The sequence below is a fragment of the Setaria viridis genome, chromosome 2 (assembly GCF_005286985.2).
Source record: "Setaria viridis chromosome 2, Setaria_viridis_v4.0, whole genome shotgun sequence".
Lineage (NCBI taxonomy): Eukaryota > Viridiplantae > Streptophyta > Magnoliopsida > Poales > Poaceae > Setaria > Setaria viridis.
In genome coordinates, this window is record NC_048264.2 from 5,278,236 (window position 1) to 5,306,016 (window position 27,781).

Here is a 27,781-nt window from a genome sequence, read left to right on the forward strand (position 1 = left end):
TGCGATGGTTTGTAATCAATTGACACTGTAATCGAATCCCTTACCCAAATAATATCTATACAAGCTTGTTACCCCTCCTCCCCCACCGTAATCAGATATAGCACCCACACAGTAATCTAATTACGTTACCAGAGTGCAACCAAACAAAGAGGGCAATCACCCATTCCACCTCCAAATACACTGTAATCTGATTTCCTTTGCGTTTACATTACCTTAGCACGAACCAAACACTATCTTAATCTTTTCAAGCGCCCAAAGGCACAAGTGTACAACATAATAATAACATATACTTCACACAGTACAACTGGTGGTTCGTGCATGAGACTTAAAAAGCTATCCAGCAATTCCTTCTCCATTTATCTGAAGGGATGCGTGATCCTTGGCTTCTTTAAGCCAGGTTCCCTGCTGGCATGCTATAAACAATTATTCAATAAAAAAGAGTCACAAAACACAGTAAACAACGAAAGTCCCTCCTCAAGATCCAAACACATCTCTAAACAAATGCACCTGCTCCGAAACAGAACCTCAACAGCCAACTGTGTCTAAGCACCTCACAGAACAGGCTCACCAATACGATGCAGCTAAAGAGGAGAAACAACCAACATCAGAAGAGCAGGCCAATGCAAGCAATCGCATAATGCCCAAAAACATTGCCATAATAATAGTATTCTCCATCAGATCCATACTATTACATTACACACAAGCAAACGAAGAAACACCAAATATCTAGTTTCCAAGGATCTCAATAATTAGAGAACTGTTCATCCAAATAAGGCTACTTACATACAATGTTTCGTATACATCCTAGCAAACAAAGAAACAGAGTATCTGATCTCCAAGGGTCTCAATAACTAGAAAACAATTCATCTGAATAAGGCTACTTACGGTACAGTACGGTATTTCGATAGAATTACCTTCACAAACACCACATGAGCTGAGTGTGTCTTCCCTCTGCACCCTGACCACTTGTTGAAGCTTATCCATCAGGCCATCACCATCTGCTCCATAATTTCAAGTATATGATAGTAGGTAGCAACAGCTGGTTTTGGAATAATAACTAATTTATTCTTGAAGGTACTATTTTTCCTCCATCCCCAAATAAGTAAATGCAGCACACTATAAAGCTAGACTGATAATTTTCCTTAGCTGGGATGTACTAATATGATCCCCATCCAGCTACCCCATCTTACATCCTGCGTGTAGAGTGGGGCATTCAAATCCCGCCCTACGTTCTTTCAACTGGCTCCAACCCTGAACCACAACTGAACACTGGAAGGACAAGTGACTCGTTTAAGCGCATCTTTGTCCTTTTGCCGCTCTCTCCTAGTTAATTGATATCTAGATAACAGTTTTCCAACAATATAGTACTCAAAGAAGCACCTTAATTCTCTACGAAGTGAAATAATTCCAGATTGCCGTTTTCACCTTGGAAATCTCTACTATCCCATTTTCCAACCACCTGTATCCTTCCCTTTTACTGCAAAGACCATTCTTGGCAAGCACAGATGACTCTGCAAGATAGGGGACATACGGGGCAATAGAATGGTAGCCATGGCCTAAAGCGTGGAGATCACACACTTCCTTGCTATTCATGTCATATGATACCAGTTTCTGGTTCCAGTGCTGAACAGAGAATATCAAATTGCGATCCGGATGAATGGCCACCACATCATAGTCATGATGAATAGAGGCCAGACCACGGGCAAAGGAGGTTTGACGATTCATTCTTCCAAAAAATGCATCAATTTCAGAGGAGATTTGGCTAATCATCATTCTTCCAAACACTTGGAGAAGGTTCACACTATGCTTCAGAACCCATTCTTCTGTATCATAGTCTTCAAGAACCCAAATGGAGAGAGACCTTTCTTTTCTATCAGTATTCCAGTAATCACTTATGCAATGCAGGTGCCCTTGGGATCCACCAACAAAAGCAAGAGAACCACGCTCCTCTGACCAGCGGATCATCCTAGATATCTTCCCTTCCCCATCAACTGTAACAATCATCTCATGGTGTTTCTCATTATTGTAGACTGCAAAGTGCACCATGCCATTAACAAATGCGCTGCCCGGGCAGGGATCCATGCTTCCAGTCCTACCCCACCGCCCCCATTCACCTCCCATTTCCGTTAGCTTCCATTCACTAGCCCTGTCTCTCCACACCCCAGTTTCAGACGAGTAGGTGTGCAGCCCTGCCACACCCCAAAAATTGTATTCCTGCCAGAACTGGACGAACTGAAAGTCCGGGGAGACAACTGGGTCAAAGATCAAATAGGTGTACAGCCGGTGCATTGGAACGAAGCCCCCCTCCGGCGGAGAGGGCGTCCAGCCGGAGCTGGGCACGGCCACCCATTGCTCGGTGGCAGGGTTGCACACGATGTAGCCCATTGAATTGTATATGTCTGACTGCAGCCGTCTGTGCCCAAAGAGGAAGAGTCCATTGCAGGAGCGCACGAGCCTGATGGTCTCAACGCCGGGATGCTGCAGCAGGAAGGAGAAAGAGCAGTCGAAGAGAGGCACGGACATACCCAGCAGGTTGACGAACTGCCCGTGGCCGCGGTGGGTCAGGTTCTTGCTGTTGCTGCCGTCCCCGTTGCCATCGCTGCTACCCATGTCGCCGTCGCCGAAGTAGAAGAAGCCTTCCAGGGCCTGGGGGAGCTTCCTGCAGCGGAGGCGGTCCGCGATGAGGTCGCACCAGGCCTTGGAGACGCACTTGAACCGGCAGAGGGACTTGGCCGGGACGCGCGAGAGGATGCCCACGAGGGCGTCGTCGGGAGGGCAGGCCAACGCCGCGATCTCCTCCGTGTCGCCGGGATCAAGCTGCGCGAAGCTGGAGACGTGAGGCGACGTACGCGAGAGACGCGGCGAGGGATGGGCCGGAACGTACCGGGTCGGCGGGATCGACGACGGCGGGGCTGGCCCCCTGCTCCGTCGCTAGCAGAGCCATCCCGATCGGTGCTGCGGCCGGGGGGCAACAAGAACTGGAGCTCGACGCCGCCGCACCGCGCGAGGACCGGATCGTCGGCGCACGGCCGGTGCCGGAGCTTCAATGCCACGCGCACGTTGGCCTTCGCAGAGCAGCCCGCGAGATCGCGCGGGGAATTGGGGGAATTTCTAGACCCTACTAGCACCTCTAGCGCTCGAGCTGTGCACACTGTTCAAAAGTACGCTCCGGGTCACAAATTTCGAGTCTTGTTCAGTCCACGGCTACGGCAAAGCATCTACTGTAAAATCTTTTTACTCAAAATAAAATCTACTGTAAATTCTCTTTGATACCTCCACGCTATATTGAAGCATTGCTTCTGAGCTCCATTGTCGAATTGCTGTGGAGTTACCACTTCCTCCATCCATTTCTGCAGGGCTTATTAGGATCTGAAAAAGTCAAACTCCATAGAAATTTACTATCAGGTAGTCAAGTTATATGCATGTTTAGTGTACCAAGCTTACAGTAATAGATTCGTATTCCACGAATCTTTTAACACAACAATGATTCTCTGGCAATTGATAATGTAAGAGAAACTGTTGTTCAAAATATACTTCCAAAGATTTATTTTTCCAAATCCTAATTTTGCTTTGCATAACCACACCATTTAATGGTCTGTTTGGTACATGAACCAACCAAGCATGCCAGTGATCAAATCGAGCGCCAAACATTTGGCGAGTTTTTCTGCTCCATTACACTACCAGCCGCCTAACCTTGCTTGGCTTGCCGCAGGTCGATCTGGATGCCAGCCAAACAACGGCCTTTTTTGCGGCAAACCTGAAGTTTGGCGGCAGTTCCGTTCATCAACCTCCGACCGCAATTCGCTTGAACTCTACTCTGTGTTAATTCACATGAAAGATGCTCGACTTTGAATTGGAGTCGGTTCTGAAGGTTTCAGCACTAGCTGGTTGTAACTATTTCTGATCTTGGGAATGCGGTGCCCTCTTGGAATCGCCACAATCTATTCATGATAGCCAGGCCTCCTGCGTGTCTCAGGGACTGAAGGAAGATGCAAATATAGCACCTAGAATCAGAGCCTAAGCTTATCCTGACCGAGCAGCCTCTGCATCTCTTGAGCTTCTTGTCACTGTACCTGAGGGCAGAAGGTAACTGAACGCATAAAAGGTAGCTCTGAATCTTCAGCAACAAGCAGATACATATGAATCCTCCCAATTCATAAATCAGGTTTATCTATTCAGTTTACCAGCAAGAACAGCAGCAAGTTTTCAACTTGTGACGGACTCGACAGTCGACACAAAAGATATTGGTATCATCTGGGCAAGAAATGAAAACGCTTAGGTTCCTTTTATCCCTCTTCTATTTTTCCCCCTCCTGATCATAGCCTTTTTTTTGTTTGGACAATACTGAGCCTATTACCCTTATCTTTAAGAGTAAATGCACCATGTAGACCTTATAACAATAAAATCTTAAGGTGCTGGAGTTTCAGCTTAAACACCATAAAAGTTGTCCAGACTGCACTACAGACAAGCTAAACTCTAAATTTGTACATCACACATTTGTTTTCCCCTAGGGAAAAAAAGGCCTTGTGCTGGTTCAATATCAAACTACTCTCTATAGCTTCAAGCTGCTGTTGAACACAGTTTAGTTTTTCCATAAAATGGAAACCGGGAATCCTTTTAATGTACTATTAGTCTAAAAATATATATATGATAAATCAGTTATCATACGCAGCAATTGTAAAAGAAGAAATCTCTGCTGTAGCATACATGCAAACAAATAATGATCTGGAAACTATCCACATAGTCAACTAGGAAGCTTTCAAGATTGATGTGAAAGCTTTCAGTTAAACTTCTGATCGCTACGCAGTGTTGGTAACATATGGAAGATAACATTTTATCCTTAAGCATAAATAAACAAACAGTGGATAGTGGAAATAAATAAAATTTGCCGTTAATTTCTACACCAGGTAATTGTAAAATTACCTTCTGACTGTTGATTGACGCAACAAAGAAAAAATGGCTATAAAAATATAATACATTCATCTTCTGCGTCTCTGCCAGGCAAAAATGGGTCTGGAAAGTGGAAACTTATATAATTGGACTGCTTTTGAGCTTAATATAACAAGAGATTTATATCTAACCTTTCTGGCAGTCCTGCTTTCTGGTACATGCAGTGTTTACAATACATGGAAGATTCATTTGTTCAGCTTAAATAAGCTCATACATGAGTGAGAAAATAAAAAACTCACAGTAAGTGATCACTCACTAGTAAGGCCAAGCAAAAAAGTACAAGTATATAGGATATTAAGATGTTATAATTCCGCAAACACAAAAGGTAGCACTTGAAAGTTGAACACATAATTGTGGTTTTAAAGGTTAATCATCATAAGCTGGGAAACTGCATTCACAAGGTTACTAGCTTATGTTAAGCTGCCAACATACATGTCTCCCAACAGGCTTGGGTATTAGTTGAAAGCTGAAACAGAAAGCACAAGTGGTAATACATCCAAATTACCAGCAACACATCAGCTAATTCTGAAAGATTTCATTCACCCAGGTTGCTAGCTTACATAGGTAACAATTTCCAGAAGAATGTTGCCATGAGTACTCCAAAAGCAACATTTCAGTGCTCATTTGTAAGCACCAATGGCTCCAAGAAATTGGGAACATATGGAGTAAAAGATTCAAAGTTGTGTCCAAGAGTGTGGAAAGCATGCAGTTCCTTACTGTCCATGTCATACGATATCAGCTTCTGGTTGCTGTGTTGAAGAATGAAAATCAAATTGCGATCCGGATGAATGGAGAGCACGATGCTGTTAAAACTGTCTAGGGAATTCATTTGTCCAAACAGCTCCAAGAAGCTCACCCTGTGCTTGAGGATCCATTCTTCTGTATCATAGTCCTCAAGAACCCAAATGGACAGTCCAGCCCATTTCAAACAATCTCCTTCCCATTCCCTAAGTGTGCCCACACAATGCAGGTGCCCTTGGGATTGACCAACAAAAGGAAGAAATACGCTCTGATCTGGCCAGGTGATCATCCTACACGTCTTCCCTTCCATATCCATTGCAGCTATCACATACTCCGCAGCTATCACATACTCCCCAGCAACGTGGTAGATGACTAAATGCAGCATGCCATTAACAAAGGCACTGCCCCACGTGGGATTCAGTATGGCTCCACCATTAACCAATTGTTCCAATCCACCTTCATCTTGGCATCGACTCTGTTGGCTTGTCCTGTCACTCCACACCCTAGTCTCAGAAGAGTAGGCACGCACCTCAATCTCACCCATACAATCCTTCTGGCACATATGGACCAAGTGGAAGTACGGTGATACGGCCGGATCAAAAATCAAATAGGTGTCTGCTGCTTCTGAAGGGGGATCAAGAGGACAGCCGGAGCTGGCCACAGTCACCCATTGCTCAGTGGCAGGGTTGCAAACGGCGTAATCCGGTCCGCCGATGCCGCTATTCCAGCCGTGCTCAAAGAGGAAGAGCCCATTGCAGGAACCCAAGAGCTTGAAGTTCTCAATCCCAGGCAGCTTCGTCAGGAAGGAGAAGGAAGGGTCGACGAGAGGCGCGGATCTCCCCGGCAGGCTGATGAAGCGCCCGTGGAAGTCGGCACCGGTGCCGGCGCTGCAGAAGAAGCCTTCGAGGGTCTGGGGGAGGCGCTTACGGTTGAGGGGGTCGGCGATGAGGTCGCGCCAGGTCCTCGAGACGCACTTGAATCGGTGGAGGGACCTCACGGGGACGCGGGAGAGGATCTCCACGAGGGCATCGTCGGGAAGGCCGTCAGCCGCCGCACCCCTCTCGGCGGTGAGGCCGTCCCCCACGTCCATGCCTCCGACTGCGAATCTGAGGAGATGGAGGTGAGGGGATGATGGCGCGCTCAAGAGAGAGAGAAACAGCGCGCAACTCAGCAAGCGTAGGTGCGGCCGGAGCGTACCTGCCCTACCTGCCGCCGGAGACTATCGGGATCGCCACGAGCACGGCACCGCCGCCCGCCGGTGAGTTGGTGTGGTTGTGGGCACTGGGGTGGATGACGACGGGGAGACGAGGGCCATTTCTTCTCCAGATCCAGATATTTGAGACCCAGCCCAAAACTGAAACTGGCAGAACCAGGCCCGAAGAAGATCCACTTGGCACAGCCCAAAAGACCTGGTACAGCCTGAGCGCAGCCCAAAAGAACTAGGCCGACACTGAAACAAAATGTGTCTCCGGGCCCAGATCACAAGTCCACAACGCACCGAAGTGTCTGTAAGATATCAAAGTGAGTTTCAGACTGACCGAAGGAGTAAAAAGGGGTTCTTTGATATTGTTCACTGCAGAAGGGCTTGCAAATTCAACTTGTTTACAGGATACAGATCCCATTACACAGGACTCCCAAAGCAAAATAACGTTGCATGCATCCAAGGGCACACTGGCAAGATGATGCTGGTTTAGGTGATACACACCAGGGAATAATGTTGTATCTAAAACAACATTATCCGGAACTACTGCAACTTGTAAACACTGATTCCATTTACCTGCAAGAATATCAACTATAGTTCAAGTTTTTTTTTATGGACCAAAATGTCACGGTGCTTTCCCCGGTGCCTAGCATTCTCACGACGGGCTACTCTAGCCTCTAGCCCCTGTATAAATGTCATGGTGCTTTCCTCTTTATTGTTCCTTAACTTCAAGTATTTTTTTTCCTCCTCAAGCTCAATGTATATACTCTGGTCTATTAAATCTAATTAATCCACCATTAGCAAATAGTTACTGTAGCACCACATTATCAAATCATGGACTAATTAGGCTTAATAGATTCGTCTCGCAAATAGCCTAGGGATTATGTAATTAGTTTTGTAATTAGTCTATATTTAATACTTCTAATTAGTGTCAAACTAAAATTTAGTCTAGGGGAGTCCCTTAAGCACCGGTTTGCTTCCTAGCAAAGTACGGTTGAACTTTACGTTTTCTTTCCTGCTTTCGCGTACGTTATCCAGATACGTTAACATGACACGTGTCATGTATGCTTTGTACCTTTAATAACTTTTTAGAAAACTGACGAATTGGTGTATCCGTATCAGGCCGATACTGATACTGATACATACGTATCGGAGTTGCATACTTTTCGTCGTTGATGGTTACAACTCAAATCGTATTGACACGCTTAATAACCTAATACCGTCTCCGTTTTAAAAGGTTGACACTTGTTTTAGGGTAAGTCCAACTTTGTAACGGAACGAGATCATTCCCATAAAGAAAAAGGAGTCCAACTTTTTAAAATTTTTTAACCAAACTTACTGAAAATTACATCCACAGACAACATCAAACTAGTTTATTTTTTTTATAAAATATGTCTCAGTACTGTAGATATTGGTATATTTTGTTTTTACAAACCTGAGAAAGTTAGACTAAATGCTTTAAAAATTTTGGAATGAGACGATATGATCCATGCGACTGATTGATTATTCACTCTCTTGTACGTCAAGAATCCTATTGAGTCGTATGTACCGACTAGTTCAACTAAAAAACCGGATGGCTTTCATAGCAAACTCTGCTTTTAGGCAGTCAATAAGCCACCTAGATGCACAAGGAGATAATCCCCGGATGCAGTCAACACCCTATCGTTGACACAGCAACATGAATGCTTATCCTAAAAAAACAATACGAGTGTCCGATCTCGATGCCGGCGATGAACTGAGCGAAGCGCAAATAGCAAGTGCGCAGAGCTTGTTTCAACCCGTACAGCCTCTGCCTCGTTGATCTATAGTCTCTACTCTCTACCGACCATATTTGACCCCACATGTCTGTTGGCTTCAGCGTACTCGGCCCAGTTCCTGCCCCACCTGTCAGTGGCTCCTATCCTTGTGCTGATGTCACCTTCCAATGCCCACAAGTCGCAACGAACTCCCCTGCATGTCTCGTGATCTCGCCCCCCTCGCGAGTCGTGATGCGACGGCAAGAGGCTCGATCGGCTGTGTTTCCTTCCACACGCCGCGGGGGTCGTGGCGGCTTCGGTGCCTGGCAAGTACCTCCACGCCTCCAGAGGTTGGCCGGGGCATCCTGCTGGCTCCTGGACGCGCGCCGCGGCCGCAGCCTCGACCCGCTCTGGCCGCTCCGCGCAGCGTGACCGTGACGAGCTGGACGTCCAGGCCATCCATGCGCAGCGCTGCTACGCGTATTGTTTCATAGGTCAGATTCTTTGGCTTGTTTTGTCTCCAGGAAATTGGGTTGCCTATGGCTTGGGAACGCGGTACTCTGCAGTTCAATCGTTGTTCCTGTTGCTTTTCAAGCATTCGAGATTAAGCAGGACAGCATCTCAGCAGGGACAGCCACAAATTTTCTGGAGAAGAGACGCACAGTTGTATCCACAATGATAACATGAAGGTAGAAGTTTGCTGCAGTTCAAACGACTTATTGCATCCAACAACCATGCTACACCTACTCCTCCTACGAGGCCACCACCTAGCAGCCTGAAGCTCAAAGACAAACAACACTACACCTACTCGTTAAGGCTAGCACCAGGGAACACAAAGGACAAGCACCTCCCCCACAAAACTTGCTGAGTTTCACAACTCAAAGAGATGCACCTGCACCCTCACACACACCCTGAAATCTCATAGACGGAGTAACTCAAAGACGGACACAAGCGGATTCACAGCTGGAGAGCACAGAGGCGAACATCACTTTGTAGCTTCGTTCTGTCAATCATCGATGTCCATGTCGTCCCCAATGCCAATGTCACGAAAGGATCCGAAATCTGCGCGGTTATCAGAAACAAATCATGACCAAGCAACAGACATATCAGAATGCAATTGAAAAGGAGGGAACGTTCACGTACCGGCGTCCCCGCAGCCCATGTAAATCCTCGCGGTGGAGAGCCTCTCCAGGAACTTGATGCCAACAGATATACGATCACGAAGGAGCACCAGGCCTTCTATCTTGATCTTGAGAAAATGCATGTTGATCTTCTTCAGGGATAGCTGGTCCTGAAACTCTCTCCACATTGCGGCCGGCTGCTTGTAGTAGTCCAGCTCAGCGCTAGCAGCTGGCACGCGCAAGTGCAAGTACTCATCGAGTATCTCCTGCCGATGCTCCTTGAACTCCTTGAGGTCCATGGTTCCAATCTATTTCGAACACAAGGGAGCAATATAAGATTGCATCAACAGATACCAAAGGGCAGCGTTGCTGAACACAGTGGGGGTAAACTGATACAGACTGTTCCATTTTAACTCACAAATTTCAAACAGTATTATCATCCAATCAGTCCAGATTAAGCAATATATTGCATCTACAGAGAGCAAACGACAGCACTGCTGAACACAAATGGGTAAACTGATTCAGACCGCTCCGTTTTAACACACAAATTTCAAACATTATCATCATAGAATCAGTCCAAATTAAGAAATACATTGCATCTACAGAGAGCAAACGGCAGCATTGCTGAACAGAAGGGGGTAAAGTGATGGACACTTCCATTTTTAACACAGAAATTGCGAATAGTATATCATCCAAATTAGTCGAAATTGAGCAGCATATTGCATCAACAGAGAGCAAATGGACATCATCTACTAAACAGAAGCGGGGGTAAACTAACGCAGACCATCCAATTCTTAAATCTTAAGACGCAAATCGCAAACGCATCATAATCAGATCCCTCAATTCCAAGCATGCACGACCCAAAAGACGTTAGGCACCAGTTCGCATACCTGGTTGAGATTTAGATACATCCGGGGCCCAAACATCAGCAGAGCCTCATGGCGCGCAGGGATGTGCGGCCCGCCGTCCTCCAGATTCCTCTTCATCTTGTTGAACCAGCTCTGCATACAACCGATCCTGCCGTTGAGGTAGTCTCTTTCTCGCTTGAGCTCGCGGACCTTGAGGTCGATGAAGTCCGCGGCCACCATCTTCGTGCGGAGCATCTCCGGATTGAAAAGTGCGTGAACTCCCTCGGGCTCTCCATCCAGTGAAGCGGCCTCCCACAGCATACGCGCGTCCTGGAAGGAGAGGGTGGGCGCGATCTGCACGAAGAGGCGCTCGCCGGGCTGCGCCTGCCCGATCAGGTAACGGAGGTGGTCTACGCTGTAGACCAGCTGCGGCTGCGGCTCCTCCATGGCGGAGGCGGGGAGGAGGGAGAGGGGCTCGAGAGTTTCGGGGAGGGAGGGGTTGGAGAGGTTTGGGGAGGGAGGGACAGGGGTAAAGGCGGACAGGTTTCGAAATGGTACGGTGGCTAGGCGGGCGAATTTTCCCCGTGGTTTTATAGCCGGAGAATTTCACCGGAGCTGAGCACGCGAGGAGGCTGGGGGGGGGGGGGGGGGTAAGGATTTCGAAATCGGCAGCGGGCCACAGCTGGCAGCCGGTGGAAGTCTCGCAATCCCAACCGCCTTCGGTTGCGTAATGTTTTCCTCGTATGGTCACGTCGCCAGACTTTCTCCACTGACGTGTGGGGTCAATAATTTGTGGCCCAGTGTCGCAGGGAGCGGTGGGTACATGAGGCGTGTTAATTTCATTTCTACCGAAGAGGAGTTGAGCTATGCGTGCGGGTGTGTTGTGGAGAACAAGATTTTTGTTCCAGGCTCGCTTCGCTTCTCATCACCCATCAGAGATAAAATCAGCCCTTGTCCAGAAACAAATTAGTACATTTCAGCGCGCGCGATCCAAAATTCAAATGGAAACTTTATGGTACATGTTGAGCAAGAGAATTGTTGAATTCATCGTATTTTTGGCAAAGGCTATGTACTTATTGTGGCTGCAGCTGATTCGTATGCTGATTTGTTGTGAGAGAAAAATATTATTACATAGCTGAAAAGTAGGACTGATTCTAGCTGATAGCTCGAACGAACAGAGTCGAAGCTTATTTGGAGCTTAGTAAGAACAAGAACAGGTGACATCGTGTGGACACAAGGATGCCTGGTGGAACGTTTGGTCGATCCCTATGAAAAACTGACTTCACTTGCTGAATCAATTCCATGGTCGAGAACATCTTCAGGATTTCAGGCATTCTGCTGAATCAACCCTGGCCTGCCCTGGGCACCTGCCGAGCAATACATCATCGACGAGGGCACCCATGCTGTCTATCTTAGCAGTGGATGACCCCCTCCAATGGATCTTGGACTAAAGGCTGCACAGCAAGGGCGCTGGCGAATCCAGTTGGAGGTGACCTAATCCGCATTGGTATGAGACTTTGCGCAGATGACGCCGCCTTGTTCATCAGGCCAGGCCTAGTGCAATGGGGGCGCACTTTCCGGTCAGGCTTATTGATCCTGGCACCAACATCCAGACGTTTGCACGCTTCACAGCAAAATGGAACAGTACGCAATAGGAAGGCGAAACACGTGAGAATGGAAGTGCCAATCCTTCATCTGGCTATTGCTGCAGACGAGGCTACCGACATCAGATCGCATTATCAAGCAACGATGACACATCATTCGCGGTTTGATGCATCATAACGGTCGTTGCAAACCTGTGATCACCAATTGCGGCACGCATGCTTCATCAGAACCTGCTAGGAGTAGGAGATGAGCGCGCCGTGCACGCAGGTTGCAGTTAGGAGCTCATGATCGATCGATCAATCCCTGCAAGTCACGAGGTCAGGAGATGACGAACTCGCTGCGTGCACATGCACGCTCCACGACGTTCGTCTGAATCGTGCCTCCAGCCTCGATGACTGGCCACCTGCCGTGATCCCTACCGGTGCTGCTTCTTCATCTCATAGCTATGTTGGGAAGCTCATCAAGGATGTGGATGTTGTTGTTGCAGTTCGGAAGCTGAAACATGAAGATGATCGGGAGCTTCGAAAGAAGCCGAAAGAGGGGGCGATTGGGTGGCGTGTGCCGGCGGTAGATCCGGAGGTGCTCGGTGTCGGTGCTGGTGATTGCGATCTGCTCCGAACTACTTGCTTCGTCCCCAATACCAGACTCGCGAGCAGAAGCAACATCACCAGCAGAGGCGGCTGCAACCGTGAACCTAGGAGGGCCATTTTTCTCCTCATATCTCTTATTTACCTTCTCTTCTTCTTCCTCAAAATTACGGAGGAGCTCAAGGAGAAGTTCCACTCGCCGAAACACGGTAGCCAAAATTATGGAGGAGCTCAAGGAGAAGCTCTATTGGCCGAAACACGGTAGCAGGCTTGAGCCCCACCTAGCCCGCCCTACCGCTAGATCCGCTCCTGTGATTACTAGTAGGGATCATTACACTACCTAACATTTTACCCGTGCCGGGTTATAGTTTCATATAGCTGATGTTGATGCATATAAATTGACAGATGTAAAAGTAAGTGACTAAAAAACAAAAGTAGTCATGCAACACAAGAGATATTTTTTTTTCTTGCAAATAAACATAGAAGAGAAACTTACCCCTCCAATTTCTAGAATAAGATTATCTAATCTTGGGACCTCTACTCTACTTTTATTTCACTGATACGTGAACCCCACAGTATTTGGATTCACATGTCAGTGGCATGAAGATAAAAGTCCAAAGTTAGAGGAATCTCAAGTGGTTGACTTGGTGCTACTTCTTTCAAAGCGTATTTTCACCTTACAAGTACGTACTCCAGCATACAGAAGTACAAAAGTATACCGTATTTAGCAGTTCGCTTCCATACCCGGGGTAGGAAAACGTATTATAGTATCTCTCTTGCACTAAAAAAAAAGGAAATCGAGACCATTTTTTCGTACGTCGTCCGCTTCGTCCGTCTGCCCGTCCGCTTCCGTTTTTTTGAGCCCCGTGTCCCCCCATGCCGGTTTTCTTTTACGGACCGCGATTCCCCCACAACCGCCCGATCCGCCCCTCCGTCCGCCACTCGGCCGCCGCTCTTCCGCCTGACGCCGGCGCGCCTACTCCGTCCGCCGCACGGCCGGCACCCGACGCCGGCGCGCCCCCTGCCCACCTGCCCTCCACGCCAGCGCCTCCCTCCCCAATCAGACGGGCGACGCCATCGCCTGCAACCCAGCGCCGAGGTCCTCCGCCATCGACCGCGCCATCTCCACCGACCGGCCTCCGGCGAGTACACTATCCCGGCGCCGCCGTTGACTCCCACAAGGCACCGCGGTCTCCTCCAACCCGGACGGCTGTCGCATCCAAGCTGACTACGCCGGCGCGCCGCCCCGCATCCGGCAAACCCCAATCAGACGGGCGACGCCCTCGCCTGCAACCCAACGCCTAGGTATTTCTCCAATTATTCATCCGTTCCGCAACCACAATATTGGAAAGGTCAGATCTCTAGGTCATCATTTGATTTTTGCCTTGGGAGCAGATGAATATTGGAGTCTGTTTAGTTTGCCTTTTTTTTTTTTAAAGCCTGTTTGGTTTGCCTTTATGTTTGTCTCCATTGTCGCTTATGCGAGGCACAAGGGTCTCGTTGGATCCTGAACAGCTGAAATAACCGCAGCTTGCTTCCCTCAACTGTAAATTGAGCTAAAGAGCATCAACTTTGCCGGTCAATTCATCTCCTGTACCAAATTCATTAGTACCAAATTGGAGATGTTGACTAGGGACAATATATGGTGATTGTCTCCCACGTGTTCTCTGTTTACTGCGAGTTATCAAACTATCTTACCTGCATTATAGGCAAACCCCTTTGAAATAAAGATGTGGAGGACTTTGACAGCATGATTTACCTTTCTTTATGCATTAATATAGTAAAACTTTGAACTTGTAGTAGAGATTTCCATGTGTTAAGATTGATTCTTGAATATTCACTATATTATTTTTTGTATTTGGCTGATATTATTTTATTTTGAAATGATCCCGCAGCAACCTACGGGGCACGATCCTAGTTTTCTTAAAAAAGAAACCGTGTTTAGTACGAGTAGTAGCCACCGGTCGCTTTCCTTTGTAATCGGCTCTGACACAGACTTGAACCGAACCGACGCTGTAGACCGATAACCTGCCAGACTCGGCGTCAAACCGCGAGAAGAAATCGCGGTCTCCCGGTCCTCCAAACTCGCCTGAATCGCGCGTCCATCCCCTCCCTCCCGGTCTTGAGGTACGCCGGCGGCTGCCCTGCCTCCCATGCTCCCTTCCCCCTTCTAATCTTTGATTCCCATCGAGGTTTCTCCCAGCCGATCTGCAACGCTTTCATTGCACAAGACAACGAAAAAAAATCCCATCCCTTTGACCTTTAATTGGTGTTTTAGACGGAGATTCTGGGTCTTCCCAGTTTCAATCGGCAGTAGTTAGGGATTTGGCCATTTGGGTTAGAGTTGGTAGAAGATGAAAAGACAGCAAGTCAGGGTAAGGATACTCGGTAGCTAGCGTACACCGAAACATCAGTGCCAATAAGGTGCTCAGGCGAGACGCAACGAAAGATGACAAGCTACCTCCCACTAGGATCAACTGTTTCGTGTTCGCAACAACATGCCTGTTCTAGTATTGGTTTCTTATGAAGTACTGCTTTGTAAAATTACTTTTTTAGTGTCTGATGTTCGAATGTTCTTGTGTGTACTTCAACAGTCGAGAATCTTCAATACTGAAAAGAGTCCAGTATAGCCATAGCAGAAACATGAAGAGAAATTCAAAAAAACACCTCTGTGGAGCAATCACCAAAAGAACTGTTCGTAAAGTCCTGCTTAGCAATCTTCCTACGGTATGTGAGTTTTATACAGAAATGAAGTATAGGAACGAAAAATGTGTTTTCATTATATGATGAAATGTGTACTGTTATTTTTCCATTGTAGGATATTTTATCGCAGATCTTGTCGTGGTTGCCAATAAATGATGCTGTAAGGACAAGTATATTATCAAGGGAGTGGAAATATGTTTGGCGTGGCCACACCAACCTAACTTTTGATTCGGCTACAATGAGGAAACAATATTTTAAGGCCTCCTTTGGTTACGGGTTCATCAATGCTACAGAGTTTATTTCAAGAGTTGACACAGTTCTCCGTCAACATAGTGGTGTAGAGATTAAGCATATGGAAGTTAAGCATATGTTACATAATAAGCATGCAAATCATGTTGATAGATGGATTAACTTTGCAATTGCGTCAAAGACAAAGGAACTCATTATTGACTTAAATGGTGGGTTCAAGTTATCATTGTCCAGAGATATATCACGTGGCATATATAGAGACAAAGGAGAACCGTATAATATACCTCCACAGCTTTTCAGTGCCGACAATGGTCCATACTTGCAGCGTCTGGAGCTTACTTCTGTGTCTCTACATCTACCTGCTGATTTCAAAGGATTTCTGAACCTTAAGAAACTTACCTTAGTAGATGTGAGTATCACCGATGAAGATGTTCAGTGTATGCTATCAAGATGCAATCTTCTGGAGTTTTTCGAGATTGCCTACTGTAGAATGGTTACTAGTATTCGGATGCCTAAGCCTTTGAACCAGTTTAAGCATTTGCTAGTGGATAAATGCCCCTTACTTCAAGTGATAGAGCTGAATTGTAGTCTAACAGTACTCGAGTACACTGGTACCGTGGTTCCATTAATATTTACTTCAACTTGCAGGCTGAAAAATATACTCATTAAGTTCATGACTTGCCATGCTGCTCTTGACTACATGGTCACTGGATTCCCTAGTACTTTGCCAAGTCTCGAGACTTTGACCTTACATTGTGCACAACGCGAGGTTTGTCATATGTCCTCTAGGGTTCTGTTATTGTGCATACATTGTTATGGTCAAATTCAACATTTCCCCCCCTCTTTTCCTTCATTGGTTTGTCCTGCAGAGAATCATTTTACCTGGAAAGACTTTCATATTTACTCATCTTCGGCATTTGAGGTTGGAATTAGTTCTGCTTGGTAATAAAAAGAGACACACTGATGTCCTTGATTATGCTTATCTCTTGGAGGTCGCTCCTTTCATGGAAAAACTGGAGCTGCTTGTAAGTTTGCCTCATTGCAATTTTCAGAAAAAAATATTTTCTTTTGAACAGATTTGGATAAGCAATGCCAATGATAATAAAACTATAGAAGGCATAGTACCATATTTTTGGCTGTTGAGCAATTGTTAATGCTAAGAATATGCAATGACGTGCAATTTATTTGATTTGTATTGAACCATATATATCATTTCCCTATAGGCATTAACTCTACGACATTGATCATGGTATTCACAAAGGGAAATACTTCACACAAACAATTAGAGTTGGATTCTTCAGTACCTTTAACTCTATAAGTGTACTCTGTCTACTGAATGATGGAGCAATGACCATCTATTTCTCAAACAACATTTGCATGATCTGTGAACTTTCTCCACTTTTCTTATATATGCTGACCTTTTCACTAGATGTGGTTATGCTGCCAACGCCGACCATATTGCAAGGAGGATGGTGAGCTAAGGAGTCGTCCTCCACACCATCACACCCATCTCAAGTTTGTTCATATCAGCGGATTTTTCGGTCACAAAGACCAGGTGGAGCTGGCACTTCATATTCTTCGTAGTTCCATCATGCTCGAGAAGATGGAGATCAACCCAAGGGTTGAAATAGCTGACTGTGATGAATCAGAAAAACAATTTTATGAGAGGGAACAGTACGTGGATGGTCATAGAGTCGCCACCGAATATGTTTGCAAGGCAGACCACCGCAATGTTGTAGATGCGGTAAGGGCATCATTTTCATGGGGCCCTCCGCTTGACTACCGCCATGCAAGAGGAGTTCAAGGGGTCTCGCGACCACGAGGCAGGCTGTCACGCAGGCACAAAGGCTGCTGCAGGAGGCACCCTTAAAAACATGCGCAAAATGGCTGAGCCTTCCCAGGCTCTGAACTGTCTGAACCCGTAGACATCGTGGCCTTCAGGTTCGATGCAAGAGTTAAGTGGATCATTAAACTTGTTGCAGGCTTATTTCTCTCACTCAAGTAGTTCTGAATTTGCTCTATGCAGAATGGATTGCGTGAATCAGTAGAAAATTCTTGATGTTTGTGCATAGTTGATCAGTAGTTGTGAAGTTGCGCTAAATTCCTGTAAACTCCTTTCAGTTTTATACTTAATTTTATCTGAACGGTGGATGCATGTCATGAATCAGTATGAATTGCTGCCGATGCGTGCAGAGTTTCGTTGCATTCGTTTTTTACCCCAAGTAAACTGTTATGCTTTGGCTTGTTATTGCAAAAGCAGTAGTCTGTTTGCTGGGGTTTTGACTGAAGAAGTAACTGAATGATGCATTTCAACTGTTCTCTGGCATCCAGAGAATGATTCGCCTCGCTTGCAATAGATGTTTCTGAAAGTACTCTACTTGTATGAAAGTGGGAGCCAAATTCAGTTTTTTTTTATAAGAATGGTGACCTTTTATCTTAGAGACATTATTATGATTTGCATGCTAACCACACAATGAAAAAATTAGCTTATGAGACGGTTGTTTCGTGAAATAATATTTTTCTCTCCCGTCATCCTCTTTTTTTAATATGAGGAAAAAGAAAACTATGCATAGCATTGCATAAGATGATCTATGAGTCTGAGGTATATCAATGTACTTGTCATAAGGAAAAATATAATTTTTTTCTTACGAAGAACAAGAAAAATGGGAGAGAAAAGAAGACAATTAATCATTATCTGATTCCGAAGTAAGGGTTATACGCACTCATCATGACCGATCCTCCCCTTGGCAGTTCTTTCGCAGCGAGCGGCTCGGGTGCTTTAGTCGGCGACGAGTGTACACTGCGTACTGCTCGGCTGACTGCCGAGTGCCGACTCCACTTATCGCGCAACAGGCTTCTTCGAGACTTCCATCTTGCATCCAGCTGCTCTTTTCAATCCGTTTACTTTGCAAAAGGGGTGTTTGGATCCTTAAACTAAAGTTTAGGAATCTTCGGATGATAATTAGGAGAACTAAACATGAGCTAATTATAAAGCAAATTACCCAGATGGAGACTAATTCGTAAAACGAATCTATTAAGCCTAATTAATCTATAATTAGCACATATGTACTGTACCATCATATTGTCAAATTATGGACTAATTAGATTTAATGGATTCATCTCGTAAATTAGTCTCCATCTGTGTAATTAATTTATATTTAATACTTCTAATTAGTATATAACATATGATGTGACATGAAAATTTAATCCTGGTATGCAAGCACGCCGACGTCGAAGCTAGCTCCTGGTCGTCATCGAAGCTAGCTCCTGGTCCTGTAAAGTGTAAACTCATACTTTCGAACTCATACCTGTACTCCATCCTAAATAAATTCCTTTTTTTTTTGAGTTACAAGCGTTGCCTAAGCTAGGTCAGCACTAGTAGGATTGAGACGAACGCCTTTTGACGGACTCAGCAACCACACATGTCTGCCTCTATCTACATACAGTGAGCTTCTCGTCAGCCCATGCGCATCGATGTTGACCTCCTTCCTTCATGGACAATCTCGACAGCTTGAAAGCTAGTCGATCTTGCCTTGATTTCCTGGATGATATGGCCATAAGGTCCCATTGCTTCTTCTTCGACACTTGTGACAACGTTTGCACAGTCACTTGTCATCCGAATCCTACACAGAAGATCACTAGCAAGAGCCAACCCTTCCCTGCAAGCCACAGCCTCCATCGTTTCTGGCTCTATTGTGACCACAGCCGAAGCTCCCAGGAAAGCTCCAGTTATGTCGCGTGCCACTGCTGCCACTGAACCTCGCCTTGAGTTTATTGATATGGCTGCATCGACGTTGATCTTAACAAAACCCGTCGGAGGAGGAATCCATTTAGACACATTCCTCTTCTCGATCGCTCATCTTTTTCTCCGACGTACCTTGACCACCTCTAGATCAGCAATATATCTCTCCACGAAGCAGTGGGTGGATAACGGGCCGGCTCTGAAAGCTACGGCGAGTCAGCATCTACTAGTCCTCTGCTGTAGCTTTCAGTTTTGAAATTCTGCTACCAGTGTCAGTGTCAGTGGTTGGAAAATATTGAGGGCCTGTTTGGTTTGAATTGCTTATTATAAGCAACTTTTAAGTTGCTTAATTTTAGTTTAGCTGTTTGGATACCCTTGCTTATAAGCATTGAATGAGATGGATATTGTCATGTTCGCCCCTAATCATTGAGAGAGAGAGGGAGGGCAACCAGGCATTCAATGAGGGCAAGAGGTGTAAAGTGCATTGAATAGTCCCCATAAGCAACCATAAGCAACCCAAGAGTTGCTTATTTGCTTATAATAAGCAACCCCATAAGCAAGAGTGATTGGTTTCATTGCTTATTTTAAGTTGCTTATGCATAAGCATGTGAAACCAAACAGGCCCTGAGCAGGACTGAAGAAACGATGATCCCAGTGTCAGTGTTACTCACTGCTCACTTACTGCACGATCAACTGGTCTTTATATGTAGGTCATGTGTAAGTAATCTTTTACCCTATTTCTTTGCCACAATGGTGAGCTAGGTATGCATTTAAGTATAGATCCCACTTGCAAATAAAAATCAACTATCCCACCCAACCAGTCATGAAGAGAGAGAGTGAGAAAATATTATTCTATTCTATATGGGTAGTCTTTAGTCAAGAAATTTGCAATTTCACCATCATCAAAAGTGGGCTTCACCCAAATGCCATCCCGCAAATGGATTTCGCCGGATTGCCATTATGAAACGGTGTTCATTCGCTATAATGCCTTTCTTCCTTTTTCTAATTCATTTTGTGATTTCAGCAATCCTTTGCTAGGTGAATGGACGCTTAGAGCAACTCCAATAGGCTGCTAATCTTACTCCAATACTTTTTTTAAGGAAAAAAGAGAGAAAAAATGAACTCCAACAATCTACCTAAACCTTCCCCAATTTTTTAGCGACGCTAAAAAACAGCTTACCACCGCGTATATTTTAGCGTTGGCGTTCCTCCCCCAATCCTAATTCCCGCACGTCCGCGCGTCCCTTCCAATGGGCCCAATACGATGACGTGGCCTGTGTTTGAAATATTGGGAGCTATTTATTAGCGATCTGCTGTGGACTGATATGTTTTTGGGGGAATTTTTTTTTGGGAGAACCCCAATACATAGTTTTGGGGAAGAATTTTTTAGAATACTCTTGGAGTTGCTCCGTTACGGTGGACTATCGAGTCTATCTCGGCATCTCGCCCTTTCTCTGTCTCGATCTCTCTCCCTTCGCTCACCCACCGTCACGCCGACGCCGCCACCCTGACGCAGTGCTGTAGGGGCACACGCCCTCTCCTAATCCCGCCCGAGAACGCTGCCCAGATCCCTCCGCAGCCACGACGGACGCGGGTGACGACGGCGCTGGCCAGCTCAGGTCGCCGACGGCGCGGACAGCGGTCTGCCTCGGCCTGGTCCCCGTCGCCAGCGAACAGCAATCCGGCTCCGCGAGGTCGCGCTCTGTCTGCCTTACATGCCGGTGCTCGTGTCTCCGTCGGCGTCGGGATCAAAGTCCTAGACCACTTTTACTACACGTAGGCTAAGAGATTTCAGTACAGAGGATGACCTTACTGGAGCATGTTGCAAATCATGTGAGGCATATAGAGCACATTGCCATAACCTCATAAGTTATATTGCAATATACTGCAAAGACTACTACTCATGGGCATATATACAGCATTACTCATGGGCTCAGCTGACTTGCTGAACTAAACCGAGAACATGACAGCGAAACATATCACCAAATTCCGCCAGCAGATTTACCAAGAAATTCTGGTGAAACATCTCAAGAAATTCCCCACATCCAACATTTTTCACTGAATATTTGTGAGCGCGGAGCACTTGGAGTAAAGAGGGACATACGGAGTAGGAAGCTCATCGCCGACTTCACCTCCGGCACCAAGATCGGCGACGACAATCACCTCCCTACGATCCATGTCGTACGCCACCAGCTTCCGGTCCCAATGCCGGACAAAGAAAACCCAGTTGCCGTCGGGATGGACGGCGACCACGCTGTACTCGACGCGGAACTGGCACGCGATCCTCCCGAACAGCTCCGGGAAGCTCACGGTGTGCTTCAGCACCCACTCGCCGGCGTCGTGGTCCTCGAGCACCCACACCAGCAGCTTCAACGGATGCTCTTCGGAGAGCCGGCCGTGCGGCGGGCGGACGCACATGACGTAGTGCAGGCGCCCCTGCGACCGGGCGAGGAACATGTAAGAACTGAATAGGAAGAATACAGACGACTCAAGTTGTATTGATCAGGGCTTACGCCTCTTATACATGTACATCACGGCAGTCAGATAACTAACAATAGCTACACTTAAGGAGAGCCAAGGAACGTGCTAACTAGGTATAGTACAGGTCGCTAACACCCCCCCGCAGTATGAGCGTCGTTGCCGGCGACGCACAAACTGGTTCGGAACTCCTTGAAGATTGTGGTCGGTAGACCTTTAGTCATGACGTCGGCGTACTGCTGTGCTGTTGGTACATGTAGAACTTTGCATTGTCCGACTGCGACCTTCTCGCGGACGAAGTGCACATCAAGCTCAATGTGTTTTGTGCGTTTGTGGTGCACTGGATTGGAGCTCATGTAGCAGGCGGAGACATTGTCGCAGAAGATGATGGTGGCCTTCGTGAGGGGACTATCCAGTTCGCCTAGCAGTTGTCGGAGCCAAGTGCACTCGGCTACGGCGTTGGCGACGCCTCGGTATTCAGCTTCGGCGCTTGAACGAGAGACCGTCGTCTGCCTTTTTGATGACCACGAGATCATGGCGTCACCCATGAACACACAGAAGCCTGAAGTAGATCGTCTTGTGTCCGGGCACCCGGCCCAGTCGGCATCGGAGTAGGCGACGAGATCGTTGTGGTCGGAGCGCCGCAGATGTAGACCAAGTGCTGTGGTGCCACGGACATAGCGAAGTATTCGCTTCACGAGAGCTTGATGCGCCGTTGTTGGAGCGTGCATGAATAGACAAGCCTGCTGCACAGCATACTGCAAGTCTGGCCGTGTCATCGTTAGGTATTGAAGAGCACCGACCAGACTGCGGTAGTCCGAGGCATCCGCTGTGTTCAGCGGCGAGCCGGAGTCGCTGGAGAGCTTGCCGTTGGTGTCGATCGGCGTGTCGCAGGGGCGGCAATCAGTCATGCCAGCTCGTTCAAGGAGGTCGATGGCGTACTGTTGCTGTTGAAGGAAGAAGCCATCGCCGTTGCGCTGAACCTGGATGCCGAGGAAGAAGTGGACCGGGCCCATGTCCTTGAGGGCGAACTCGGCGTTGATGGTGCTGATGACGCGGCGCAGGATGTCGTTGGACGATGCAGTGAGCACGATGTCGTCGACGTAGAGAAGAAGATATACGGACTCCTTGCCGCGCCGAAGGACGAAGAGTGAGCTGTCGGATCGAGTGGGCTTGAATCCCATCGTGCCGAGGAACGTGGCGAGCCGCATGTACCACGCCCTGGGCGCCTGCTTCAAGCCATAGAGGCTCTTGGAGAGGCGGCACACCGATGTTGGAGCTGATGAGTCGACGAAGCCGGCGGGCTGGCGAGCATAGACCTGTTCGTCAAGGACGCCATGAAGGAAGGCGTTGTTGACGTCGAGTTGATGTACAGGCCAGCGGCGTTGAGCAGCCAGCGTGAGCACCGTGCGCACCGTTGCCGGTTTCACGACGGGACAGTATGTCTCGCCGTAATCAACTCCGGCGCGCTGGGTGAACCCGCGCACCACCCATCGCGCCTTGTACCGATCAAAACTGCCATCTTCCTTGAACTTGTGGCGGAAGATCCATTTGCCGCTGACGACATGTGCACTAGGAGGTCGCTGAACGAGCTCCCATGTTTTGTTGGTGAGTAGAGCGTCGAACTCGGACTGCATTGCCTGTCGCCAGTTGGGGTCTTGGAGTGCCTGATTGACTGTTCGTGGGATTGGCGATGGAGTCGTGGCTGCAGTAGTCGTCGTGGTTGCAGCGCCGGCGTAGCGTGGGTTCGGCTTGAATGTCCCCACGCGCGCCCTGGTCACCATCGGGTGCGATGCACGGGTGTCCGCGAGTGTAGGCGCGGTTGGTGCTGCGGATGCGGCTGGTGCTGCGGATGTCGATGCTGGCGTGATCGGCGGGGAGTGAGATCCGCGTCGTGTGGCCGTTGGAGACGTGGGTGCTGACGAAGTCGTGGCCTGCGGAGAGCCGCAGGTGGCGTCCGGTCTGCGTGGCGTGCCCGGTTCTGGGTGGGCACGCGGTGATCGCGGAGACGATGGATCCGGGATCTGCGGCGGCGGGACCACGTCATCAGAGAGATCCGGTCGCCACGGATCGTAGTCGCAGGTTGTTGGGTACGACGTCGCGGGCCCTGAGCGGTAGGGAAACACGGCCTCGTCGAAGTGAACGTGGCGCGATGTCAGGACTTTCCGCGTCGTCAGGTTGTAGCAGCGATAGCCATGATGATCCTGCGAATAACCAATGAAAACACAAGCCACTGAACGTGGTGAAAGCTTGTTAGGGCTGGTGGATTCAGTGTTTGGGTAGCACAGACACCCGAAGACGCGAAGGGATGCATAGTCGGGGTCGGTGTTGAAGAGCAGGGAGAAAGGGGTGGCCATAGAGCGAGGCTTGCAGGGTTTGCGGTTCAGAAGGAAAGTAGATGTCTGAAGCGCTTCAACCCAGAATAGCGGTGGCATCGCGGCATGAAGGAGGAGTGCACGAACGCCGTCATTCAGAGTTCGTAGGATGCGCTCAGCTTTTCCATTCTGTTGGGAAGTATATGGGCAAGAAAGACGTAGAAGAATGCCATTGTCGGAGTAGAATTTGCGCAGAACTGAGTTATCAAACTCACGACCATTGTCGGTCTGGAACGCGCGAATGGGACGGGCGAACTGTGTGCGAACGTAAGCATGGAATGACATGATCTTTGCTGCGACTTCAGACTTGTTGCGCAAAGGAAATGTCCAGACAAAATGCGTGAAGTCATCCAGGAGCACAAGATAATAGCGATAGCCAGTGAAACTGGAAACAGGTGACGTCCAGACGTCACAGTGAATTAATTCAAAAGCTTCAGTAGTTTTGTGCTGAGAAGGAGCAAATGGTAAGCGCACAGGTTTGCCAATGCGGCAAGCATGACAGGTGTGTGACAATTCTTTATTACAAGTGAATTCAAAAGTTTGAAGAAGGCGACGGAATGACTCCTTGCCGGGATGACCGAGCCGCTGATGCCAGAGATCTGCAGAAACGGTGGCGAGGCAGTGTGTGGAGGTGGAGGATGGCGTCGGGTGGAGTGGGTAGAGATCACCGGCGCTATCACTGCGGAGAAGGACCGTCTTGGTGTCGCGATCCTTGATAGAGAAACCACAATTGTCAAATTCAATTGTAATGGGGTTGTCACGAGTAAGAGCACGAACTGAAATGAGGTTTTTAATGAGTGATGGAGAGACAAGAACATTGTGCAGGGAAAGCGGATATGAGTGAGTAGGAATAGAAGATGAACCAGTGTGTGTAATGGGTAAGGAGGTGCCATTACCAACAATGATTCGGGTGGAGGAAGAGTTAGGAAGGAGAGAGGAGATGTTACCGGAGCCTTGCGACATATGGGATGAGGCGCCAGTGTCGAGGAACCAATCTCCTGCGGACTGGGGCTGCTGGAGCGATATGTTGTTCAGTGTGGCGAGCAGCTGCGGGTCCAGCTGGGAAGACGTAGCGGCGACATGGGCCTGCGGAGCCACGGAGGAAGGACGCGTGCCGAGGACGCCAGGCGTGGGCGAAGGAGCGTTCGGCGAGGATGTGAATGGCCAAGCCTGCACCATACCCGTCCATGGGTTCAGTGTGGGCCAGAAGCCTGGTGGGGGCGCCCTGGTGGATGCAGGGCCCTTCTTCTTCTTCTTTTGGTTGGAGAAGGAGTTCGACGGAGGACGTCCGCCGTTGGAGGATGCAGGCGGATTGGCCGGTGCACCGTTGGCCGGGGCGCCATGCGGTGTATAAACACCGGGCACGGCGTTGGCGACGAAGGCCGCTGCGGACTGAAGATGAGCGGTCGACGGTGTCGCGGTGGGTGCCGTGGACGATGACGTGCCGGCTTTCGCGGCGTGAGCGACAAGCGCCGCCGCAGCCTGCAACTTCTCCGACTCGTTGATGCGATGCTCCTCAAGCTGCAGCATGGACCGCGTCTTGAGGAATGATGGTAGACGGCGGCGAAGTGTGATGTGGGGGATCGCGTGGTGGAGACGAGGGTTGAGGCCGCGGACGATGTTGTAGATGAGATCTTTGTCGTTCACCGGGGCCCCGAGACCGGCGAGGCAATCGGCCATGACCTTCATGCGAGAGCAGTAATCGAGGACGTTAAGATCACCTTGGTAGAAGTTGCGGAACTCGGCGCCGAGGTAGACGGCGCGAGTGTCCTTGTTGTCGCGGAAGAGGGTGCGGACGCCGCGCCATATGGAGTAGGCGGTGTCGTTGTCTTCCGAGACCATGGAGAGAAGCTCGGGGGAGATGCGGTTGTAGAACCACGAGACGATGGCGCAGTCATTCTGCACCCAGTCGCTGTCGCCCTTGGCGGTGGAGCCGTCGACGTGGTCGCGGAGTCCGAACTGGCCAAAGATGGCGGAGAAGGAGCGCGCCCAGGCGACGTAGTTCGCGTCGTTGAAGTCGAGGACGATCGGCACGCGGTTGAGGATGTTGATGCCGTGGACGATGGCCGGCGTGGCAGGTTCAGTTTGGACGCGGAGTGTGTGGGGAAGGCCAGACTCGGCGTCGGAGTTGTCGGAGGCCGACGACGATGAGGACGAGGATGAACTCATGGCGTCGGGGTGGGAGGTTGAGGCAGCGGAGAGTTAGGATCGTGGAACGGCTGATACCATGTAAGAACTGAATAGGAAGAATACAGACGACTCAAGTTGTATTGATCAGGGCTTACGCCTCTTATACATGTACATCACGGCAGTCAGATAACTAACAATAGCTACACTTAAGGAGAGCCAAGGAACGTGCTAACTAGGTATAGTACAGGTCGCTAACAGAACACCGAGTGCCAGTCCTTCTCCGCCACCTCCCGCCGCGGCAGCGGGATGGTCCGGCGTGTGTTCCCCTCCTCGTCGACGGCGACGAGGTTGTTCGGGCCGGTGGTGCCGTCGGTGTCGACGACAAGGTGCAGCATGCCGTTCGCGACGGCGGCGCCGGTGCCCGGCTGGATGGGCGCCACGGCGCGGCCCCAGTCCCGCCACCCGCCGTCGCGCCACGGGCCCGCCCGGTCCGTCCACGCGCCCTCCGCCGACGAGTAGGTGTGCACCGCGCGCACGGCGTCCATCTCGTCCAGCCGGAACTGGAGCAGGTGGAACGCGTGCGGGGAGGACGCGGCGTCGAAGAGCAGGTAGGTGCGCGCCACCGGCTGGGAGGTGGTGGTGGGGGCCCAGCCGGAGGGCGGGACGGCCGCCCACCGCGCCGTGGCCGGGTTGCAGACCAGGTAGCACGCCGGCGGGTGGAGGTCCGGGGACTCGTGCCTCCGGACGCGCGCCAAGAGGACCAGCCCGTCGCGGGCATCGACGATCACGTCGCGGAATCCCTCGCCGGTGGGCGGCGCCGGCGGGAGGAAGGGGAAGGTTGCGTCGATGAGCGGGGCGGCCATCCTGGAGACGTTGATGAACCGCCGGGTGATTACCCGGTTCGAGACCGCGGCGTGCGGGCACGTGCGGTGCGAGCTCTCGGCGCCATCGCCGCCGCCGTCCTCGCGGCAGCGCTCGCACACGCCGCCGATCTCGGTCCCGGCGGCGGCGGTGTCGTCGTCGGTAACGTCGGCGCAGAGGAACCCGGCCAGGGTCTGGGCGAAGCGCACGCGGTGGAGCGGGTCCGTGACGAGGCCGCACCAGGCCTTGGAGACGCACTTGAAGCGGTGGAGGGACTTGGCGGGGAGGAGCTCAAACATCTCGACGAGCGCGTCGTCGGGGACGCGGGTGCCGGACGCCGCCGCCGCCGCCGCCGCCGCCCGCAGCTTGGATCCGTGGCCGTCCATGCCGGCTAAGGATCGGAGGGGATCAGCTTGCTAAACGCGCCGTCGGAAAGGTGGTTGGGGATCGCCGC

The 27,781-nt window shown here is 49.3% G+C and overlaps 5 protein-coding genes across 7 annotated transcripts; 1 reads left to right on the forward strand and 4 right to left on the reverse strand.

Moving 5' to 3' along the window:
* Positions 1-212: 212 nt before the first annotated feature.
* LOC117844695 (F-box protein At5g49610) lies at positions 213-5,169 on the reverse strand. Its single transcript, XM_034725450.2, has 2 exons — positions 2,885-5,169; positions 213-2,817 (listed from the first exon to the last, which is right to left on the reverse strand). The coding sequence occupies exons 1-2, from the start codon at positions 2,942-2,944 to the stop codon at positions 1,390-1,392; spliced, it is 1,488 nt and encodes a 495-aa protein (XP_034581341.1). The 5' UTR covers positions 2,945-5,169; the 3' UTR covers positions 213-1,389.
* Positions 5,170-5,301: 132 nt separating this feature from the next.
* Positions 5,302-6,996, reverse strand: LOC117843993 (F-box/kelch-repeat protein At3g23880). Of its 2 annotated transcripts, none has more exons than XM_034724780.2 (2): positions 6,889-6,996; positions 5,302-6,797 (listed from the first exon to the last, which is right to left on the reverse strand). In XM_034724780.2, the coding sequence occupies exon 2, from the start codon at positions 6,779-6,781 to the stop codon at positions 5,564-5,566; it is 1,218 nt and encodes a 405-aa protein (XP_034580671.1). In that variant the 5' UTR covers positions 6,782-6,797; positions 6,889-6,996; the 3' UTR covers positions 5,302-5,563. The 2 variants fall into 2 exon arrangements, with proteins under 2 accessions (XP_034580671.1, XP_072148159.1); XM_072292058.1 differs by having other exon boundaries at positions 6,898-6,991.
* A 2,235-nt stretch (positions 6,997-9,231) lies between these two features.
* Positions 9,232-11,236, reverse strand: LOC117845754 (uncharacterized). The gene is made up of 3 exons (XM_034726820.2): positions 10,640-11,236; positions 9,772-10,057; positions 9,232-9,690 (listed from the first exon to the last, which is right to left on the reverse strand). The coding sequence occupies exons 1-3, from the start codon at positions 11,042-11,044 to the stop codon at positions 9,635-9,637; spliced, it is 747 nt and encodes a 248-aa protein (XP_034582711.1). The 5' UTR covers positions 11,045-11,236; the 3' UTR covers positions 9,232-9,634.
* A 2,427-nt stretch (positions 11,237-13,663) lies between these two features.
* Positions 13,664-17,925, forward strand: LOC117842824 (F-box/FBD/LRR-repeat protein At3g26920). Of its 2 annotated transcripts, none has more exons than XM_034723345.2 (5): positions 13,664-14,094; positions 15,384-15,516; positions 15,608-16,510; positions 16,611-16,766; positions 17,171-17,925. In XM_034723345.2, the coding sequence occupies exons 2-5, from the start codon at positions 15,433-15,435 to the stop codon at positions 17,609-17,611; spliced, it is 1,584 nt and encodes a 527-aa protein (XP_034579236.1). In that variant the 5' UTR covers positions 13,664-14,094; positions 15,384-15,432; the 3' UTR covers positions 17,612-17,925. The 2 variants fall into 2 exon arrangements, with proteins under 2 accessions (XP_034579236.1, XP_034579235.1); XM_034723344.2 differs by lacking the exon at positions 13,664-14,094 and adding an exon at positions 14,130-14,916.
* A 3,483-nt stretch (positions 17,926-21,408) lies between these two features.
* Positions 21,409-27,713, reverse strand: LOC117845911 (uncharacterized). The gene is made up of 3 exons (XM_034726986.2): positions 27,495-27,713; positions 26,728-27,428; positions 21,409-21,947 (listed from the first exon to the last, which is right to left on the reverse strand). Exons 1-3 carry the CDS (start codon positions 27,711-27,713, stop codon positions 21,539-21,541), a joined length of 1,329 nt encoding a protein of 442 aa, XP_034582877.1. The 3' UTR covers positions 21,409-21,538.
* Positions 27,714-27,781: the final 68 nt, after the last annotated feature.